The sequence below is a fragment of the Strix uralensis genome, chromosome 23 (assembly GCF_047716275.1).
Source record: "Strix uralensis isolate ZFMK-TIS-50842 chromosome 23, bStrUra1, whole genome shotgun sequence".
Taxonomy (NCBI): Eukaryota; Metazoa; Chordata; class Aves; order Strigiformes; family Strigidae; genus Strix; species Strix uralensis.
This window is the reverse complement of record NC_133994.1, coordinates 2,917,329-2,939,641: the sequence shown is the minus strand read 5'-3', so window position 1 is coordinate 2,939,641 and position 22,313 is coordinate 2,917,329. Positions and strand designations below refer to the sequence as shown.

General features: G+C 43.5%; 1 protein-coding gene across 2 annotated transcripts in view; it reads left to right on the top strand.

Moving 5' to 3' along the window:
- LOC141953796 (ATPase family AAA domain-containing protein 3) overlaps positions 1-21,991 on the top strand; it is a 29,208-nt gene extending 7,217 nt beyond the window's left edge. Inside the window, exons 8-17 of one of the 2 annotated variants that reach the window (XR_012632009.1) lie at positions 2,680-2,835; positions 3,069-3,125; positions 4,039-4,164; positions 6,493-6,617; positions 8,920-8,971; positions 9,880-9,950; positions 13,386-13,553; positions 13,923-14,032; positions 14,132-14,240; positions 21,581-21,600. Coding sequence is in view for 1 of the 2 variants with exons in the window: in XM_074892630.1 (XP_074748731.1) it covers positions 2,680-2,835; positions 3,069-3,125; positions 4,039-4,164; positions 6,493-6,617; positions 8,920-8,971; positions 9,880-9,950; positions 13,386-13,553; positions 14,132-14,240; positions 21,581-21,760 (1,044 nt within the window). In the remaining variant the exon portion in view is untranslated. Of the gene's footprint in view, positions 1-2,679; positions 2,836-3,068; positions 3,126-4,038; positions 4,165-6,492; positions 6,618-8,919; positions 8,972-9,879; positions 9,951-13,385; positions 13,554-13,922; positions 14,033-14,131; positions 14,241-21,580 lie in introns of both variants that reach the window. The other variant, XM_074892630.1, reaches the window with a different exon arrangement.
- The last annotated feature ends 322 nt before the right edge of the window (positions 21,992-22,313 follow it).

Here is a 22,313-nt window from a genome sequence, read left to right as displayed (position 1 = left end):
GTAGCCTAGAAAGCACTTGGAGAACTGTTACACGTGCTAAAGCTGGACCAATGTTTTTCACAGGACTGGCAGTGACTTCTTATGGACATAAAGTTGTTTCTCAGTGTACTACTTATAAAAAAAACTTTACAGTGAAAATATATTTTTAGGAGCATGGCTTGTTAAAATGGACATTTTGCTTTAAGTCAGTCACCACCACCTGCTCCACCCTCTGGTTTCATACACACAGCCTGATACAAAAGACACTTTGCCTGAGTGCCCTGGGGAGAACAAGACATGCTTTTAGTGGATCCTTTTGTGATCTGTAGGCTCTGCCTGGAATGCCTGCAGTATTCAGAGCCTTTTACAGATTAGTCCTTGGTGCTTTTAGCTGCATATTCTCTTGACCCAGATACTGTTTTCCTGCATTATGGTCATTTTTGCTTCTGACAAGCTCTTGTCTTGTGAATTTGGGACATTTAGCTTTAAAAAAAAAAAAGTATTTTTGGAAAGGAAATAACACAGCTGGAACTCATATTTTCTGTTGCTTTGAAAAATGACTATAAGGTAAGAATTAGCCAGTTATTTTAGGGTTCCTCTAAATCAGCCCTGGACTTTCAGCTCTTCCTGCCTACTGTAAAGGCTGCTCTTTTTCTACCTCTTCCTATTCAAACAGAACCCCAAAGGTTCTGCTCAAAGTTTTTTTGGGGGGTTTGTTGGGTTTTTTAGTGGAATTCACTTTGCTTTTCAGTCAGAGATTCATTCAGTTGCCAGCTACTTCATGATAAACAGATAGGCACTATAATCAGACTGATTTGTGGAGTTGGCATAGTAATGGGGTTCTGTGAATGTGAGGCTGGAGTAATTCTCCCGTTTTGATACACAGCTGTCAGTCTTAAAGCTGTATTGCTCTGTCTTGTAACATGAATGTCAGTGAAGTCCAAAAGCCTGAAATATTTCTCTGCCTGTATGGATCTGATGTATCAACCTGTAACTTTGCTTAGTACCGGCTGTTGCTAAAGCAGGTGGTGTGAGAGTGCGTGAGGTCATTTTGTCATGGTACCTTGTTTTTAGAGGGAGGCTGCTAAAAAGGTGAAATCTCTTTTGTGTTCTTAAGTCCCTGTAAACTGAGATGAATCAGGTCATCTTACTCTTTGCATCTTGGAACTCACAGTTCTGGACCGTTCATGTTTCCATCCAAAGCAAAGGTGATGTCATAAATGTAAACGGAGTGAAACGGAACAGATGGTGTCTCGTGGCTTCTTGAACAATGACATCCTTGTTGGCCTTGAGGCTTTTGACCTTGTTCTGCACTTGTAGTAAAAGTCTGCTTGCTTTACAAGCTGTTGCTGCAGCTTGCTCTTTTGTCTATCTGATCTTGCTCTGATGTGGATTATTGGCATCTAGCTGTAAGCTGAACACAACTGGTTACTTGCACTCAGGGCTGCGTGGAACAGTTGGCCTCTTCCCAAACACCTCTCAGTTTAAAGGTAGTGCCCTTTGTTCCCTCGTATTTTCAGGTGAATAGGACTTCTGTTAAATCAACTGACTCGCTTGCATACATACAAACAGATGGAACGAGAGACTTATGTTTGTGCACCTTAAGTAAATTTTTATAAAACTTTTACAAAAATTATCTGTGCTATCAGTTGCTGAGAATTATGAAAACAATCCTATACATGCTAAAGATTTCTGTAAAGTCTTGATTTCAAATCCTGTCCTGAAATTTTATTCTTAGCAGCCTCCTGGAGTGTCTTTAGCACTGTCAGCACAGCTCGTTGTCCACTGTGACAGCTAGCTATGGTGGAAGAAGCTGCCTGCAGGGCTCTTGGTTTAATATGAGCCAACGCAGTGCTGAGCCGAGCAGCAGCCATAAACCACAGAAATCTGGAGTCTTTCTGCTTCACTGGCAAATTGATGGGAATGTTTTGTGTTCTGGGATTTCTGAAAGAACAGTCTCTAATGCGGTGAGGGTAATTCCCATGGTGGTTTTGCCTTTGAAGCTCCTCTTGAGTACTTATTTTCCTGTTGTGTTGGGTCTGGCATGACTGATCACCTTTAGCAAGTGTGCCCTGGCTAGTCCTTTCTGTTCCCTACTGCATACTGCCTTGGTGGCAGCCACAGTTCAGATGTTTGGCTTGGCATCTTTAATTCGGCATATGTCTTCTTGTATGGTGATGGGGGGTACTCTGTCAGACAGCACCTGGTTGACATGGATCATTTCTTAACTGCCTGCACAGAGTACCTGGAAAAAAACCCAAACCACACCACTTTCCCTATGCACTTTTGTTCATAACACCAGAAGCTTAAAGCTTCAGCGTTATGGGAGATGGTGTTTTCTCACAGGAGGTTTATACCTCTGGTTTGTAGCAAAGCCTTGTGACTATTTGTCTTAATACATAGTCTGAAAAGCCACCCACGTTTTGAGCAGGGAGTACATACTTCTGGATACATGACTATATGCATTACTTGTGCTTCCTCTGCCTTTCACACTGTGAGGTGTAAGAGCCCTAAATGCCTTATGAATAGGGAGTGTGAGGCCTTGACTGTTTGAACAGGGATAAAACATCTCACCACAAATAAATTCCTCTTGGTCAAAATTTGTCCTGAATCTTAATTCCCCACCACAGGGCATGCTACATACAAAATAACACTGCCTTGCCAAGTGTTTTTCCTAATCCTTCCTCCTTTTCCTTGCAGGTGGCCGGCCTAACCCTGCTGGCAGTGGGTGTTTACTCTGCCAAGAACGCCACGGCAGTAGCAGGGCGATACATAGAAGCACGTTTGGGCAAACCTTCCCTGGTGAGAGAAACCTCACGCATTACGGTGCTGGAGGCACTGAAGCATCCGATCAAGGTAAAGTTTAGCTTTGTTTTTGTGTTGCACTCAGCCATGAGGATACAGAACTCCTTTTGCAGCTCTTTGTGTCAGGCAGGGAGCTGTCAATGGGTTTGTGAATAAATGTACTGTTCGAGATGGCGTAGGGGGGGCTGAGCTCAATTGTCATTTCACGTGACCTTTTTGTCCAGGTGAGTTGTGAAAACTGCGGTTGATTTCTACACGTCAGTAATTGAATTTGCCCTCTCTAGGTTGGTAAGCGTCTTACCAGCAAGGCTCAGGATGCCCTTGAAGGAGTTGTTCTCAGCGTGAGTACTCTATTTTGCTGTCTTGGTCTGTGAAGGATGATTTTGGAATCTAAATAAGAACGGCTGTTTCCTTCCACTCACTTCAAAAGCTGTAATTCCAGTAATTCTGGAGACATAGCACCCTTGGGGCACTGAGACCGTAAATAAGCTCCTGTGTTCAGTGTGACAGGCATTAAGCACTCTGTTAACCTTTTTTCCTCTGTGCAAAGCAGTTGGAAGTCTCAGTTCAGTCCTTGCCCTGCTGCAGTTTTTCTCTGTAGTCAGCATGTTAATATGCAGAGTTCTACTTGTCTCATCTAATCTGTTAAGAATTACTGAACCTAGATCTGCTTGTAGACCAAAAAGCCGAAGAAGCGTGTGCATTTGCCCATCTTGTGAATGATTAACTTGCTAATTAGGGCTGCTTCTGTATATTTGCTTCTGAATGTGATTCCTGGGTATCAGGCAAATTTAAGTGCTGCTTGAAGCTGCTGAGAGAAAATGCTCCTGCAGGAGTAGCTTTCTCCCAGCATCTCTACAAACACGGTAATAAGTATGAACATGTTTATGACTTACATGAAAGAATTAGTGCTGCAGAGAGTTGCTTATGTTTTGACATACCCCTCCCAGAGCACCCAATAGGAAGTTAATACTTAGGTGTTATCAGTTCTTACAGTAGTTACCGCGTGCTTCCTGCACTGCTGCTTTTTCTTATAAAAGACTTGTAGCCAAGTGGACAGAACATTAAATTGAGTAAATCCTGACATAGAAGGGGAAGAGACCTGGGTCCTGAGTAATAAGCAGCTGAAGTTAAGGCTTAAAAGCTTGAGACTGTAGGAGTGCTGCCTACTTCTTGCTGGTACTATTCTGTGAAGCTGATAGATGCAGGTCTCTTGGTACTTTCTGTTCCTTAAGTTTAACCCTTTTCTTGCAGCCACAGTTAGAAGCACGTGTGAGAGACATTGCCATAGCAACAAGAAATACGAAAAAGAACAAAAGCCTATACAGGAATATTCTTATGTATGGTCCCCCTGGCACTGGAAAGACGCTCTTTGCCAAGGTAAAACTCTGCCAAGCTGCTCACAACCTGCATGTTGCCGGATGCTCTGAAAACTTCAGGATCTAAGCACCTTCCCTTGTCTGAAATCTATTGCTGTAGTATTGCATAAACATTGGGTTCTTGTGTCTCTGTTGGGAAGAGAGGAAAGGGCATCCAGCCTGCTCCAACTCTAAATTAGTACAGTCACTTGTTTTCTAGTGCTAAGCGTAGGCAGAAGAGCCCTTCCATCTGGAAAATGCACTTGGCAACTGTGACTTGTGAAATCACAACACCAGCCTGCTGTCTCGTTTCCACCTCTGTTAATTTTGTGTACTTGTCTAAATAGGGTCTTTCCTGTTGTCGCTTACCAATCCCAGAGCAGAGATAGGTATGGCTTCACTCTGTATATGTGCTACCAGCATGGTTTTTGCACGGATTTGAGTCAGGATTTGATTTTTGACTTGCTCTTCAGTGCTTGTCCACTAGATCTGAGGTTTCATGTACTTGTTTAACAGTGGCAGATTTGACGTGCTGATGCAAGTTGAATTTTTTTCTCTGTCAATACGTTAAACCCATATCCCAGTAGTTTTTTGCTGCCTGCTCTGACAGTATGCCACCTAGTTCAGATTTCTAAAGCCAATAGAGAGGGACAGGTCTAGGAAATGGCAGCAGCAGCGTAAGGAGAGGAAGGGAGAAGTGTAAGAGCTGAGAAGAGATTGGCAGTGGATGAAGTAGTAGTTTATTCTTAACACTTTTCCCCAATAGCATAGAAACTGCAAGGGGGTGGTGGTGGTAGCTGTAAAAAGATTGGAGTTGATCAGAAGGAAGATGGATGTAAGAGTGAGACCTCTGTGCTCTAGAGAGGAGAGAATACAGTGCTGGGAAGCTGACTGTTTCCTGAGCTGTGACTTTTGCACTTGGGTTAATGTCAGTGACAATAGAGATTGTTGCCTTTTTGGAACAGCAATAACAGCGTGTCGTAGTGTGCTGGCCTTCTCTGACTCCTGCAGGGCAAAGACATGTGTGGGTCTGTGGTGGTAAGTAGTAATGCTGTGTGACAGGATTCTTGAGACAGATGTAAACACACTTCAATGCAACTGTCAAAGCTTCCAGCTTTGGACTGATACAAAATACTAAACGTTAATAGCAGGAGCTGGGTGATTTTAATGGGCAGAGCAAAGCTTTTTTTTTTTTTTTTGCCCAGCCTCCTGCTGCACAGCAGATAATTGGTTGGATTCAGCTAAGCATGTTTTTGCTGGGGCTGTTGCTGATGTACTTGGGTTGACTTGTTCATTTTAACCTTCAGATGACTTTCCTTGACTCAGCAGAACTGGGTAGCCAGGTCTGGGTCAGCTCATGGTGTGTTAACTCAGCCTGCTGTCTGTCACCCTGGCAGGTCTCGACTGGGGGCTGCTTTGTGAACTGCTTTCTGAAATGGAGGGGAGGGAGAGATCTTCCCATTTACTGTCTTCAAATCCTAGGGAAGTCTGTTCTTTCAGACACAGGCATTTGTGGGCTAATTCACCACTGAGATGTTGCAGTGAGATGGAGAGCAGGTTTAAGCTGGAGCTTAGTTACAGTGTCACATAGCTCTTGGTAGACCTGTCTGGGCTGAAGGAGAGGGAGGCTTTGCCATGGCTGTAATTCTGCCCTGCAGTGACGTGACAGCCTAAGCAAGCTTTGGTCAGTGCAAGCCATAGGCTCTTCTGATGTGCTTGGTTAATGTTGGCTCCATCCTGTCAAACTTGTTTCATGGATAGACTTGCATTTTCTGTCCTAGCAAAAAATCAGAGGATTTTTTTTTTTTACCTGCAGGCTTAAGGGAGATATCAAAACCCTTTACTTAGTAGCCACCAGAACAATGAGTTCTGTCAGGCTTTAAAACCCAAGGGAAAATTCTGTTATTTTGCCTAAATACTTGTTGGGTTCACTGACCATTTAATTCCAGGCTTTTAAATTTTTTTAAATGGCTAAAATTTTATTTGAGTTGTATCAGTTAAGCATCTAGTAGAGAACAGAATCCTGTTCTGCTGCACAGAGGAAGTTATAAACTAGACCATGAAGAAATAAACAATGCACAAGGTAAAGATGGAGGTCTAAGAACTCTCAGCAGTGCCTTCTAGCATTAAAATTTTGTGCGTTGACATAAGACTAATCTTTCATTCCCATTCAGAGCAATGCTAAAAGCTGCCCCTAAGTGACTAAAGTAGTACTCTCTTCTCTAAGAGCATGCTTACCCTCTGCGAATAAGCATGCTGATAGGACTAAACTACTTTTATTTCCCTCCTCATCTTCCATGGACTTGCAGTGAAGGAGAGTGCTTAACTCACTGGTTTTGTTCCCTTCCAGAAATTAGCTGTGCACTCAGGCATGGATTATGCCATCATGACCGGTGGCGATGTTGCCCCCATGGGGCGGGAAGGAGTTACTGCCATGCATAAACTCTTTGACTGGGCAAACACCAGTAGGAGAGGGTAAGTAGAGGTTCCTCTGAATCGTGAATTTGGTTTCTTGTTCAAAGAAACTCACTGCAGCGATGTAGTTCAGACCCCTAATCCTGCTTTGTTGTTGAATGCTGCTCTTGCACAGATGAGGTAACACTGACCAGGTATAACATCTCCTAAAGTTTTCCTAGAATGAGTGAATTTTTGCTGCTTAGTAGTATTTAAAAGGCTGAAAGCTTTTGCTCTTCTGCTCCCTCAAACCCTTCTTGTTTACTTCAGATTTTCCAGATCAGTCATATCTGCTGATCTCACGAGGCAGGTGGAAAGATACTGCCCACTTGAAGGCTGGGACACATGTCTTTCAGAGGGTTTAGTTCCCTGACAGTAGTTAGAAGTCTTAGCACAAATGGAGGTGTAACCAGGTGTTTACACTCTCTGGATATTACGTTCCCTGCTGCAATTCCTCAGATTTTAGACTCTGATAGTGTTTGGATCTGGCTTCTTATTTACTTTTGAGTCTCAAGCAGAAGTAGCAAATTATAAGAAATAAAAGAGGATAAGGGGGAGGCAGATGCTAAAGGCATTGATGTTAGGTGTAAAAGTCACAAGCTGCTGTGCTTTTTTGGTCACCTTTGAAAGAAAACTTTTATCTGCAGAAAAGCATTCATGTCGAGGCTAAATCTTGACTCCCTGATTTTGTAAGAGTATGTAGTTAATTTGTTCATACTAGTGTAAATGGATTTTTGCAGTCCAGAGGTAGCTAAGAAGTTCCCTGTCCAGCCAGGATATTAAAATTCAGTAGAAAACTTGCAGTGGGTGTCAGTTTAGGGGGGTTTTTGTGCTGCTTTGATTGCAGGTCTTCCGTAGATGTGGCTAACCAGTGATTTATATGTTCTCTGATTGCTTTAGCTGGACATTATCTTCCAGTGTCTGTTTTAATCCTTACTGCATTCATCATCTAAATGTTTCTATTTCCCCTTAAAAAAAACCCCAAAACTTGCAGAGTAAATGTCCTGAGGATGTAAACTCTTTAAGCTTCTCCTACTCTGAGGAGCTATAAAAGGAAAGGTGTAAGAATTCAAGTGAAATTAGGAAAAGAATTTGGAGGAGATGTGAGGATACTCAACTGGATGAAGACTGATGGATGCTTTTGCTAAAGAATTCTCTTTCACAGAATGGCTTGGGTCTGAGTTTGTCTGTCCTGATAAAAACTTCTCTGCATTTGAACTTCATACACTTCAGACGCCATCTTCTGACAGTTGTGATCAAAGGTTACGTGTGTCCTGTAACATTCAAGTATTTAAGCAGATTTTATTCCGGATATCCAACAATGGCAGCTGTTAGTATTGTCTTGCCTGTTGTTAGCTGAAAGCCATTGTGATAGAAGACACTCCTCTGCAGAGACTGTAGCTGAGAATATTTTCAGAAAAACTGGAGTGGAGTAAAAGATGTTAATAGGCCCTGAAATCCCTTGAAAGAAAGCTGGTTTTGAAGCTAGGCAAGAAGGTAATACAAGCTGTGACAGCTTTATGAGCAGCTTGGCTCTGTTATTGATAAACATCTTTATGCACTTTGTCTCTTGGGAAGAGCACTACCCTTGGGTTATAAGTGAATTTATTTTTGTGAATTATTCATTGACTTTATTAATTCACTTCTCCATAGGTAGTAAAACCATTATATTATTGCTAGTGTGGTTTGGAAAGGAACAAGTCCATAAAATAACAAAGCAAGTTGTAGGGGAGGACTGGTTTCAGGTTTTCAGAATGGTATAAGGAAGAAAAATGGCAGGAAGATGCCATTGGCACCCAGGGTTTCTTGTATGCTCGTGTACCTGTCTTGTACCCTTGCACACTTTTCTCTGAATAGGAGGGAATGCTGAAATAAGCACTCAAAACAAAGATCTACTCCAACGTGGCAGTAACATACCAGCACTGCTAGTTACAAGCCCATTGCCAAACCATGCCCATGAAAACTCCCATCTATATTTAAAAATTTGCAGGAGGTTAAGGTTGTGAGCCCTAGAATTTCTTCTGTTCAGTCTGCTTCTGAACAGTAGGAAACAAAACGCAAGGCCTGGAGTCAGATTTGTGGCCGAAGGCATCTTAAGCCAATGCTCCTTTCTTAACTGTTGTGATGGGCCAAGCGTACGCAATGGAAATGTTGCCGTAGCTTCACTGAGAAATGTTGCCTTCAGAAGTGAATTTGCTTGTGTAATCCCTTGGGCTTACAGCTGGTCAGTTATGGGTGCCTGGTAGTGGGAGAGGAGAATCCTGGAGCCTTTTGAGCCTCACTTACCTGTCTCCTATTACTGTGTAGTGCTTTCCTTTTGCAGCCTCTTGCTATTTGTGGATGAAGCGGACGCGTTTCTGCGGAAGAGGGCAACAGTAAGTACTTTCTCTGTTATCTGTGATGCTGCAGAGTTAGTCAGCCAACAGCCGCCTTGTTTAACCTGATTAGCTAGCTTCAACAGGCAAAAGATTAAAACTGGCAGGTGCCTTGCTACTCACCTAATTAAATGATGCAGAGAGAAGAAATTAGTGTCTGGCAGCTGAATGGAATGTGCATCTGAAGACTGACTTGAGAATTCCTCTCTGCAACAGATGGGTGACATCATCTTTTTGGGGGTTTTGCAGGTGACTGGGCAGTAGGAAAGGAAGAGGTGTATCTTGAAAACAAGAGAAGATTATTCATACTGCAGAGCTGGTACCCTGCAGAGTTTGGGTTTTGTCCCAACAGATATTTATCTTGGGAGGTTTTCATAACAGCACTGCTTTTCCCTACATTAACAAAGCTACACTAGCATCTTCCCCTGCACAAATGATTTATGTTTTCAAAGTAAGTCACCATATTGTACAATGAATCTGGACCTGCTACTTGAACCCCAGCAGTCTATTTAAAAGAGCTATCCCTAGAAGATTACTTAGAATGTGTAAGTGAATTCTTTGCAATGGCTTATTTTCCTGTAAGTACCTTATTGGACTTCCCAGTTAAAATAGTGTTCAGTGGGGAAAGGCACCTGGGCCAATGATTAGAGCCTTGGGTTTGAAGTCAAGAGAATCACTGAATGACTGTGGGTAAATATTTAATCTCTCTGCTGGAAGCTTTAACTCCTAACCTTTTTCCTGGGTATATAAATTGATCCTTTTTTTCTAAGGTATTACAGTGCTTTGGATTCTACTGTAATGCAAATCCTGACAATGACAGAACTCACTTTGTCAATAATGCTGTTTAAAGCTGTGACCTGTCTTGGGTCCCCAGGCAGTTGATCTTTCTTTGGATTTCATCTTTGCAGGAGAAAATCAGTGAAGATCTCAGAGCAACTTTAAATGCATTCCTGCACAGAACAGGGCAGCACAGCAACAAGTAAGTATCCAGTTTCAGCACTTACAGCAGTTTGTATTTCCCTGAATTGATGAAATTCTGGAAAGAATCTGTGGTGTGCAAATGAAAGTTGGAGACGTATGATCTGTGCTACAAAGGACTTGGGAAAATCTGCATAGAATATCCCCTTTTCAGCTTATATACTGAATGTAACTTGCTCTTCCTTTATCCCTCGGACTTGGAAATTAGAACTCAGAAGGGCTGTACACAGGGTAGAGATCAGCACAAAAAAGAGGGTACCAGATGTGCAAAAGGGATTTTGAACTGCCTTTCAGGGCAACACTTCCCCTGCATATGGTATGTAGTGGTGAGCAGTTCCCTTTTGTGTGTTGTCCATACTGTGTGTGGCTCCCAACACTGCAGGGAAATCCTTTCCTGAAACAGGGGTGGTATTTGAACGTCTTGATTGTCTTAATGAGTACATTCTCTTTCTTGATCAGTTCCTGCTGTTTAAACAAGGACAGTATTGAGCCCAGGAATATCAATACCATAAAAGAGAATGCAGGGTTTGATACCGGCTGGATGTTTCATAATCTCTCCAGAAACGCTTCAGCTTGTGCTTCTTTGACCTGCTGTTCCTCTCCAGTGCTTTGGTGGCCTCTTTCCATGCTACGCACGTGTGTGCTCCAGGGGTGGGCTTGAAACTTCGAGGCAAACGAGCTTAAATCTGACCCCGGTTCTTTTGCTTGAGCTGTGTGCTCAGTATGCCTGTGTGCAGCGTTGCACATAAATGTAGGAATCCCAGAGCGGTTTCCTTCATGGCTGCTAATAGATTTGCTAAACACAGATGATTGCAGGGCTGACTTAACAGATGTATGCATGTGTGTGAATTTTATTGCTGATCCATCCATGCTCGCTTTGTCACATTAATGCTAACTTCCTGCAGAGCACTGCTTACTTTAACAAGAGCCATTTCCTGGCTGTCATGAGAGATCATCTTTCCTTGACCTTTTTCAAATAATCTTTGTGAATTTTTTTTTTTTGTGTGTGTGAACTTTATGTAGTTGTTAAGCTTCTCTTACAAAGAAATTGAACCAACAAGAAAAGTTGTCTCTGTGGGAAGGTGAGTTTCTCAGTGAACTGCTCCCTTAGTAAGGTTGTAGTGAAACACCTGTTATAGTAACCTCCTGACACTGAAATAAATATTTTAGAAGGTCATTGTTTCAGGACAACAGCAGGGCATTTTCTGTCCTTGGGGTGTCTCTTGAACTTGTTAAAATCAATGCAGCTTTAACTGATAGTTGCTTGTATGTAGGTCCTCTGTACCCTTCTCTGTCACAGTGCGGTCCTTGGAAGGTGTGCCTTTCCAAAATGAGTAGATTGCTAGAAGGGAAGGTGTTGAGCCTGCAAGAACTCTGCAAGATCCTTGGTTTCTTCTCTGGGAGAATAGCGTGTCTCTTTTGAAATGATATATAGAATTGCTCTGTAAATGCTGACTTGAGTGTAATTATTATTAAACAATGTACTTGCTGTTTGCAAGAAAAAATGTAATAAATATATATTGGCAAAATATGTATGTTCCACGGGGCCAAGAGCAAATGGTGCTTAAGATAGAAACACAGTTTTCCAAGGTGAAAACTGTAGATATCCTGAGCTCCTAGGTGATCTCTAGAAATGTCTTCTGCCCTGTACCTGCAGAGGTGATAAAGATGTTTAGATGGAACTGCAGAACTTTTAAGAATAGTAGTGTGTATGTTTTAGCTTCAGATAGTTCCCCCTTTTCCTAGGAAATAGTCCTTTTCAGACTTGTGATGTCTAATTGCTGTGGATCCAGCAAAGTGATCTTTTTGCCCAGATTTATAATTGCACTGCAAGCCAGTGACTGGCAGGGGGTGGTAAGGGGACAATTCTTTCTCCTGATGTTGAATTGCCTTAGCAGAGCTCTGGGCGTGCTTGTTTGGTGCTGGTGGGTGCTGTGCCTCCGCTCAAAACAGTTGGGCTGTCATTTTGTCAGATGTTGAATTCAATAAACTGTGAGCCATTCTAGGAGACTGAACATGTCCTTGTGATTCATGCGCTGCTTTTTACTTCTGAACAGCCTTATTGCTGCTTTGGGCAACGAGGAGTCCTGTATCCATGAATGGGAGTTCACTTGAATAAGTCTAATAGTGCATGTAAATCTAGCTGTTTTGGTGGGACCCTGAGGAGTATTGTTACTTTACCAGTGATTTGTCACCAGCGTAACTAAGTATTGTGAATTGCTGGCTTAAATTTCCGAAAGAACTTCCCGCATCTCCTTGCTGAATAGCTGACAGTGCCTGCATCTCTTGCTCTTTCACCACAGAAATGAGCAGGGCCTGAATATCAGGTTGCATGTCAATCCTCTATCCAAGCTGTGTTTCTGCAGGGGCTTGGGGGAACTCCTTGTTGGTAGAAAAGGAAAGGTTTCATGCCTGTGTGGCTCTTGGGTTGGTGAAGTTATCGTCAGAAATGACAGCAGAGAACACAGCCCCCTGTAGACTAAGATTTAAATAGACTGCAAGAACATCAATATTCCAATAGCTGTGGTTAAAAGCCCGTTTCAAATTATAATGCACTGTTAAGCTGGTAACGTCAATTAAAGCATTAAAGTAGAATTGGCATGGGGAAGAAATATCATCACAGAGCAAAAGAAAGGGCCTCTGGCTTCAAAATGCATGAGGAAAGAGCAGGACCTGGAAGCTGGCACATCTGTACTGTGGAGCAAAGCTTGGTAAAACCAAACCACCTTTGTTTTATGGTACCCATTGTGAATGCCTCTCTGCACGCATTGGACTTGGTAGCAGGAGTGTGTTGTCAGACTTGCTTCAAGCAATAAGTCAGCTTTTACCAGCTGCCCACACACAGACCCAGCAGTGGTACGCTCCCCTCAGGCCAGGATGAGTCCATTCTGCAGCTCGCTGAGCTGGCTGAGGCTTCAGTAGTGCTGTTGGCTTTCAGTTTGGCAGCTGTTCATCCCTTCAGAGCAGGACTAAGACAGCCCCTCACGATTGTAGGGTGCTGCACAGTTAGCTTGAAGTCAGTTCCCCAAACTGGGATTTAAACTGGAGATACGTACGTGCCAGAGAACATCGCTCCGTGTTGTCCAGCCTTGTTCCAAGGTTTCAGACTTAGAGGTCCCTGGGAGGCTGTTACTCTGGATAAATGTTTGTGATATTCCTAACTTGAGGGAGATTGCAGGTAAGGTGATAAATTAGGCTCCTATGGCAAAGGCAGACTGGGGAAGGCTCATATTGGTTCCAAATAGCTTAAACTGCACTGCGTTTTAGTATGTTGCTTGAGATGCTGTTACAAAGCTGGTTTTAAGGAATCTTCGGACGTGTCAGGTGATGAAATGTCTTTGATACTGGCCATGACAGTTCCCAACGTTCAGACTGGTTCATTAATTTTTACTTTTATGGGGTTTTCAGTCTTTCCTCTCTCACTTCATGCTTCCAGGTTTATGCTTGTTTTAGCAAGCAACCAGCCTGAGCAATTTGATTGGGCTATCAATGACCGAATAGATGAAATGGTGAACTTTGATCTGCCCCAGCTGGAAGAACGGGAGCGGCTTGTGAGAATGTATTTTGATAGGCATGTCTTGAAACCAGCTACAGAGGGTAAACAGTGAGTATCCCTGCAGAACTCTCCCATCCTGTAGGATTCCCTTTCTTTTGTTGTTTTTTGTCATCTCCTTTGCTGTGTATTCTGTCACACTATCTATAAACCCACTTTAAACAAGTAGTACAGAAAGAGTTGGAGAGATGCCTCTTGCTATCCTGATGAGATGCCGTCCTAGAACTCCATGCCATGGTTTGTTGTGCCCTTAAAATTTAGGAGACCAGTAACTGCAGTGGAGGCAATAATGCAAGTAGGAACACTGTTGGAACTCCTCATATCCAAGCACTTGTCTTTGGCTTAGCAGAGACAAATTGGACCGAGCGTCTCGTTTCCTTGTGTGCTGTGCAGTCTTGCACTTTTTTGGTCTTAATCCAGGTACGCATGTTTCTTTGTGCCACAAAATCGGGCTTTCTGGGCCCAGGAGACCAACTTCTGTACTCAGGCTGGATCTTTGTAGAAAGATTGATCTGATCTTTGATTTCATTGTAAGTGTTGCTCTTTACAAAGCCTACCTCTGACTCCCTCACCCTCCCGTCCTGTCCTGTGACTACGTGCAAACTACTCCTTGTTCTTCTGCTTTTTAGACGTTTGAAGCTGGCCCAGTTTGACTACGGGAAAAAGTGCTCGGAGATTGCCAGGTTGACAGAGGGCATGTCTGGCCGAGAGATCTCTCAGCTTGCTGTGGCATGGCAGGTAAGTAGGGCTTTTACCACTGGGCTGCTTGTTTTGTTTTCCCTTTGTGGAAGGTTTGAGTGTTTGATATGGGAGTCTCAGATCTTGTCTCACCTTGGAAGTTTCATTATGTCCATACAGTAGTACTAGAATGCTGCTGTCTCTGGGGAGGGTATCAGAATATCAGCATAATTTTTCATCTCATAAATAGGCACAGTTTTTATAAACACTGATGGGAAATCCCTTACTGAATATAAGTAAAGCAAGTGAGTTAGGCACGGGTTGGGTAAATCACGCTGGCTATTGCTCATGTTCCAGCTCAAGAAGCTCAGCAGAATAGGTGCCTAAAGCATTGGGACGCTAAAACATCCTCCTGCCCTGCGTTGTTCTAAACACATTTTTAGTGCAACTTAAGTAATCGAAGGAACAAAACTAACTGGAAAATGGAGCTGAAAAGACTAGGTACTTCTACATGTGTGGAACCTATATAGAAGTAAGAAATGCAGTCACTTTGAGTGCAATTGTTCACATGCTCAACAACCTTAAGCACTTTTTTTAATCAGGCTTTCACCTTGTTTTGTCACAGCTGCCAGTTTTACTGGATTGTGTATTTTTATAAACTAACCTTGTAATACCAGTTTAAGGAATATGTTTCAAACTATGTCATGGAACATGCTAATGTCAGTTTCCTTTCAGGTATTATAAAAACAAAGGTTTTCTTTAAATTTAGTTTAGCAGTTCACAAACATTTTACAAAGTTTGTGCATTTCATTCCTCCTACTACTGTTTTTCCATCTTTTAAGGTACAGAAAGTATTTATCCTTTCTAATCTGTTTAACTGCAGTAGTCATGAGCTGAGGTCCAAAGCAGCCATTTGAGTGCTGTTAGTCCTTATTTTATTCCTCGTGAGTTAGCACACAGCTGGTTAATTTTTACTATGTGAGTTTTGTATTATTGAAACATACTTTAAAATGTGTGCTCTCATCTGAAAACATATAAAAATATTTTTAATTTGTTTCTCACTGCCTGAAAACATACCAGATTAGTGTTGTTACCAGTTCAGTCAAGAAGCTTAACAAGATGCTCGACAAGTGTTTGAGATTCTGAGAGAAGTGGTGCATATTGATGGGTGCTAGGTGGGCTGCATGCTGTCCAATTAGTGTGCGTTCAGACACCGTTCTGGGGAACTGACAGGTTGAAGGAAAGACCAGAAGAATCTCAGGCCGTTCTGCCTTTCACAGAGCCTGTAGGTCATGGCTTCGCTTTTTCCAAGTACAGCTATGCTTTTAGTGGGCTTCTGATTTTGAGACCCAGGATAACGACCTAGGGTGTTTGTCTTAAACTGAATGACAGTGATGCAGGAGAGAAAGCAGACTACTAATTGTTGTAGAATTTCTTTATTTCTCTTCATTTAGAAGAGAACCCCCTTACCCATGTATGTAAAAGGCTTTGCTGCCCGGAATCTCCTGTAATAAAATGTTGTGATAAATGATCCTTTGCTTTTTATCAGCTTCACTTTTTATCACCCCTTATCCCCTAGCTTGTCATTACTCCCCAGGAATGACCTCAGGTTTTATCCTTTATCCTTTAAGTGATGAAGGAAGGGAAAGGTGGGGGTGACCAATTCCTTAGAGTTGTGGCCCTGATCACTTTTTAAAATGTACCTCACAGCACCAGAACTATTAACAGGGTTCTAAGTAAAATTGCAGGAGGAGGTTATGTTCCTCTCTGCTGTCATAAAACAGTCAAAGGGCTTTAAAAAAAAAAAATGCAGGAGAGGGTGGGCAGAAAGATATGAATTGTTTTGATGTAGAAGCTGCAAGAAGCTTCACCTGTGTCAAAATCAAAGTTGCTGGTGTTCTGGAACAAGGGACTTCATATCTTATCCCTTGTTGATCAAGAAAGGCGGTATGATGTGTCAGGGGTCAGTGTTAAAATGGCAGAGGCTTTTTGCAGCTAGTAGCTAGATGTGAGGACTTCTTTTCCTCACGAGATGACTGGGTGGATCCTGTCCACTAGCGGGTTTGTGAGGGCATCCAAAAAGGGGTAAGATTTCCATATTGAACACTGCCCTGGGAGCTGCCTGCCAGAGCTGCTGATCCTAAGAGCTACCACAGGGTTCTCATTCAGTCACTGGGCCAAGGAATTTGGAGCTGGAACTGACTGGAGCTTGAGTAGAGCTTTACAGAAGGCTGCGTTTACGCTGGGTTTGGCCCGCTGACTTTTGACCGTGGCAGGACTTGTTAACACCTGCCTTTGGTTTTGCCTATGTAAAGTATTAAGGGTATGGCACTCCAGTGGCTGTGGTTAGAAGCCTCTCAGTAAGCAGGTGTTTTAGATACTCTTAACCAAGTTATCTCTTGAATTATATCAGTATTTGGGGGCCTGGGTCAGTGCTAACAAATATCTTCCTACCTATAACCTTGTTATAGGTAGCTCTGTACCTGAATCAGTTCTCTCTCCTGTCAGGGAAGGATTACAGCTGCATTTTGACAAGCATTTCTGGAAGTGTTGGTCCTGCCTCGTATTCCTGCCATTCTGCTACCCTTTCCATTGTGCTGGTACACCTCCTTGTGTGGCTGTGCTATGAACTGGGTCAGGGAGCTGATCAGAATTAAAAATAGCTTGGCAAGACAAGTTAACTGCATAGCTACGCTGTTGTCCTGGTGTATCTGAGCATTATGTCAAGTGAACGGCACAGGCAGGAAGAGTTTGAGATGATGTGCAAGTTGAGAAGATGAAGGGCAGGAAGAGCCAGGAAAAGGGAAAACCAAGGTATTTCTCTTAACAGTTCTGCTTCTGATCTTAGGAACACCTTACAGAGCTGGTAAGCAGCGGATGTCGTGAGCCTAGTGCTCGTCAGAAGTCCTCAAAGCAGATGTGAAACAACTTTGTCTCAAGACATTTATGCTTCCAATTCTCTTCTAGATAGGCTCATCACAACAGCCGCTGACATGCAATATGCCAAAGGTCTCTGTTTAATAAATAAATTCAATTGACCCATTTTGGGGAAGATTATAGCACAAAGCGCTAGTGAAAACTGCCCATTGTGAATGCTGGAGCTTTTGTTTTCAGCTGTTTTACATAGTGCCCTGATGTGACTTGGAGCTAATCCTCAAAGTGTAGGCCTAATTGCAACATGCCTGTCACTTAATTCAGCGGAGCACTCATTTGCAGTGTTGCTGCCTGTGTGCATTATACCTCTGTAGACATGTCTTGGAACAAAACTTCAACCAGAGTTCAGACAACAGATAAAAATGCAGAGGGAGCAGAGTGGCAGGCTTAATCGATGGTGAGGTGTTGCTCTGTTCCACAGGGTCTGTCCTGCTACCTCAAGCTGACTGAAGCCTTGTTGCTTGCAATTCTAATCCTAACCTCTATGTGATGAAACCTAATCAAATCACCCGTGAAGCACAGGTAGTACTAGGGAAGGCAGTGAGGAATCTGCATTGCTACTCCTGCTTCCATTCCTGAGTCTGCCGAAGTGCTGGAGAAAATGGATGGGGAGCCCAGGAAGGTATTTATCATGGACTTGATGGAGTTTTGAGGTGCTGCAATCCTCATCAGCTCTACTTAGCTTGCCTGGGGTCATCTCTCATGGCCAGACTGAACCTGAGAGATGGTTTGGGGAAGAGTGAAGTTCTGAAGCAGCAGGAGGAGAAACAATTGTATCTGTCGGCTCTTACGGAGAGTAACCTAGAACGGCAGCATGTGGCCACTGCTGTCCCGTGGCCTCACAGTCGTTTCCCATGAAGATGTTTTTGGAGTGCTCTGCCAATATTGCTTTTAACAAAAACATGTCAGTTAAACTACAAGCCTGAGCAATAGGTGCAGCTTTCATAGGCTTAATTCCACTATAAGCTGGACTTGAAATCGGTTGACTGTCATTTACATGAAGTTCTAGTTCACCGTTGTTTCAGTCTGCCTCAGTTTGTCCTGAATTTACCAAACAGAAAAAATAAGATGCAGAAAAGCAGAGGGTGTAACCTCTAGCGCTGGGAAAAATATTGCTGTCTGGCACAGCTAATAGTCTGCATGCTAGAAATCCATTTTAATCTCTTCTGCAGAAGACTGAGCATTCCCTTTTGTCCTTGTGCTTTTCCATTCCCCATATCTAATCCTTTATGACTATAGCATGGATTAGATGCATTTGTACACTTAAAAATTCCCTTCAGATCTGTTTATAGTAATGTGCAGACTTTCTAGTTCTGCACCCTGTACTTAAACCTATTGGTATGCTTTAGATAAAATGTCAAAAAAGCAACCTTTCGCTATTCCAAGCCATAATCCCTGGAAAATTGTTTGGCAACACTTCAAGAGAATTCCTAGGAGCTTTATGTCCCAGTGTTAAGGATAAAGGTGAGCTTCCTATCATTTCTCTTGCTTTTGTGCCACTGATATAAATGCCTTTTTGCTCCCTGAACCGTGTTTATATTAAAAAAAAAAAATCATCTGCCTGACCAAGTTATGGGAAGAATTTAATGTTTCTGTAGTGGTCTGAGCTGAAGGACATTGTAAGCAAGCGGGGAGGCATGGTGGTGGCTGTGTTTTGGGGTTTTTTTGAGCAGGCTGTGTTATAAATGTAATTCAAAGGATACAGATTAGTTTGGCCAAGTTAAAATAAACCATGTTTCTTGGCTGAAATGAAACATTAGGTCATCTAGGCTGGACTTGTCACCTGTGCTCCATCCTTCTACTTCTCCCCCAAATACTTTGTTTTCAGATTATATCATAATTGGATTTCAGTTATAGAAAATGAATAGTTGCACTGGAGAAAATGGGTTAAAATTTGTCCATGCAGAAGGCAGAGGTATGAATACAAATGAAGCTCAGTACCATTTTTGTGTGTGTGCAAGCTACTCCCAGAAGGGACAGCTGCTTCTCCCATTTGCTTTCTTGACAGCTAGGGCCTGAGGCTTTCTATAAATAGAAAGTCATTGAGAAAATCAACAGAGCGTGAACTGCACAGCTTTGCAGGAGTTTCCACAGTTGAGTTTATGGTCTATGCAGTGGCAGGGAGGAAGGGAAGACATCCTCTCTGTTCTGTGGAGGCATATAACACACATCCCAGGAAAGCACTTACTCCATTTGAAAACACCAAACCCTCCTGGCTGGAGGGCTGCATTGACAAAAGGGTGCTGGCTCCTTTTAGCTTTAAGTCCCCAGTCATGTCCTGCAATAAAAAAATTTAAAAAAAATAAAAAGGGGGGTAGAGGGGTTATGGGGGTGAGTCAGGGTACTTCAGCTGAACAGAACATTTCCACCATGCCCGTGTTACAGTGGGGAGAGAAGACAGGTCATGTTGTGATACGTGTTGTATAAATATTTGTGGCAGCGGGTGGGTTCTGGAAGCGGTGCTCTTGTGGTGCCTGTGGGAGGTGACTGCCTCGCTGTGTCTGGGATGCCTCCTGCTCTCGTTGAATACAGAGGACAAGTGCCTTTATGCAAAGTGAATTTTCTATTTGCAGACCTTCTATTTCTCTGCACTCCTTGCCTGCAGCCAGTGTTTACTCCTAACCTGAAGTATGAGCATTAGCCAAACTTGTCGCTTCTGCCTTAAGGAAGGATTACAAGGGTTTTGCACAGGGAAGGATCTGTTTTGATGCTTCTTGCAGTAAAAACCAGCGCCTGCCAGCTCTGTGGTTCCATGAGGTTTGTGCAGTGAGACCTTTTGTGATCTCACCAGTTCCCCAAAAAGGGCTACCAAGTGAGGGCTGGGAAGTAGGCTAGGGGAGGCTTGGGTAACCTTTTGCTCATTTCTTGAAATAATATTCCTCCTGCAGTGAGGCAGCAGTAATCTAGTAGGCAGGTATAATCTACTGTACTGGGGTTTGTCTTCTCTCCCATCTACATCACTGGACAGTGGGTGCGTAAGATGGTCACACTATAATTTCTTTCTGTGGTGCTTTTGCAATAAACCTCATTGCTTGATATAATTGGTGTTTTGCACTGTTAATGACTTACGGAGCCTGTATGTAATACCTTAGAAACACGCTTCAGCCTGTCATGAAAGTCAGAGTTTATCTTTCTAACTGGGATCTTGGGGAACGCCCTGGAGACAGAAGGGTTGGCATGTGTCAATCCATGACGTGATAGCTCTGTGGAAGGAAAGAGGTGTGGACAGAAGTTTGGGGCTATTTGGGGCAGGCAGCACGGATGTGAGAAGCTGGGAGCGGCCCCAGCCTGGTGAGTGTCAGGCTCCCTCGCTAGCGTAGCTGTGCAAGGAACTGCTGTACTGGATCGCTTGCGGGAGCACTTGCAGAGGGAGTAACCAGATTTAGAAATCTGTAGCTTGGAGTTGCTTTGTTACCTTGGAGATGGGTACAGCTAACAGCCTAAGCAGCCTTCCCTTCCTTGGAGGGTACGGCTGCTTGTGTTGGCATCTGCAGAATGTCCATCGGCGGAGCCCTAGCTGTCCTGCATGTCTGGACAGAAGTGACAATCCCTGTGCTGCAGCTGAAGAGAAATAGCACACAGTCCTCTTTCCCCTTAGCTGCCACGGGAAATACTGTGGGCTGTTTGGCAAGGATGTCAGGAGTTTTCAGCCCTTTCTGCAAGGAACTGTGATCAAATTTGTACTGCCTGTTGAAGTAGCAACAGGACCAAGTGTTAATTTACCAAGCAGAATTGGAGACAGGAATTCAGGATATGAATGAAAGGGAGAGGAGAGGGATGGTCCCACGGGCAGATGAGTATGGGGTGGGAGCTGACACAGCACAGAAGCGATGCAGGGGAGATTCCTAGCAGAACGCACGAGGAAAACAGGATTAGTGCACATTAAGCATCATTTTAGAGGTGCCACATTGCCCATATTCGCTGTAGCACTGATGTTAGTTCTCCTGTGTAAGTGTTTAAAACATTTTCTGTTGTCTTGGATGGAGTCATTCAATCACCATGTGCACCTATTACTCTTTATTGGCTTCATATGTGCAGGGCTTTTAAAGCAGGAGAGGAAATTTAAACAAGCCCAGTGTGACTGCAGCCTAACCATACTGGCTATGTTCAGCGTTAGGAACCTGTGGCCTTGGCTCTTCCGAATGCAGAGATCTTGCCTCCCAGGAAATCCAGGGGCAGGTAGGCAAAGTAGCTCAGAGACAAAGACTTTAGTGTAGCTGTGAACGTTTCTCTGTGCTTGGGCAGTTGATGTATTTCAGTCCTCAAGGAAAACCTTTCCAACAGCGATACTCCAGATTGTTCTGGGTACCGCCGCTGGCTTAGAACAAGACTAGATGTTGTGCTAGGTAGTGTGGGGGCAAACATGCGTGGAGAAGAAAACAAAAGAGAGGGCCCAGTCTCAGATCTTCGCTGATCCCAGGAATTGTCATCACTAACTTCTGTCTCCTCTGCCTTTGCCTCTCCAGGCTGCAGCTTATGCGTCAGAAGACGGTGTTCTTACAGAGGCCATGATCGATGCCCGGGTAGCTGATGCTGTGCAGCAACACAAACAGAAGATGGAGTGGCTGAAAACGGAGGGTGCTGAAGCAAGCAAAGGGACTGGCAGAAACCCCCTCCTGCCTTTCCCCAAAGGAACAGCAGTGTGAGAAGTCTGCAGGCTTCAGACCAGCATGTGGGGAAGCGGGTGTGGGAGAAAGCTGGGAGGGTCTTTTGGGCAAATGTTTGGTGGAATTGTGTTGAGAGAAATGTGTCCATTGGTGCAAGGGAGGGGGTACTGCCTCAGTCTGCCTTTGATTTCATGTTTTTAAAGTGCACCAGAAAACGAAATGTTTTAAATAAGGCAGAAGCAACTGTATTAAAGGACCCCCTTGCTGAAATACCGTTGACTGTGTTAGTCTGTATGGCCTGTCCTGCTGGAGAGGCCCAAACTCCAAATCCTTTTCAGCCATTTGACGCTGTTCTGGGGTGTCCCAGTGACACGGGCCTCTGGGAACCCAGGGCCTGTCCAAGCCTGCTACTCCCATATATTTAACTTTGTAGGGTTTATGCTCCCACAGAGGTACTTCTCATCTTTTTTTCCACAGATCCTGTGCATGACATACCTCCTTGCTCACCTCTCTGGCACCACTCCTTGCTCTTGTTGTCACCTTGTCACAGACTCAGGGTAGACTTTGTGTTACAGAGGTGTATTTGGTGTGG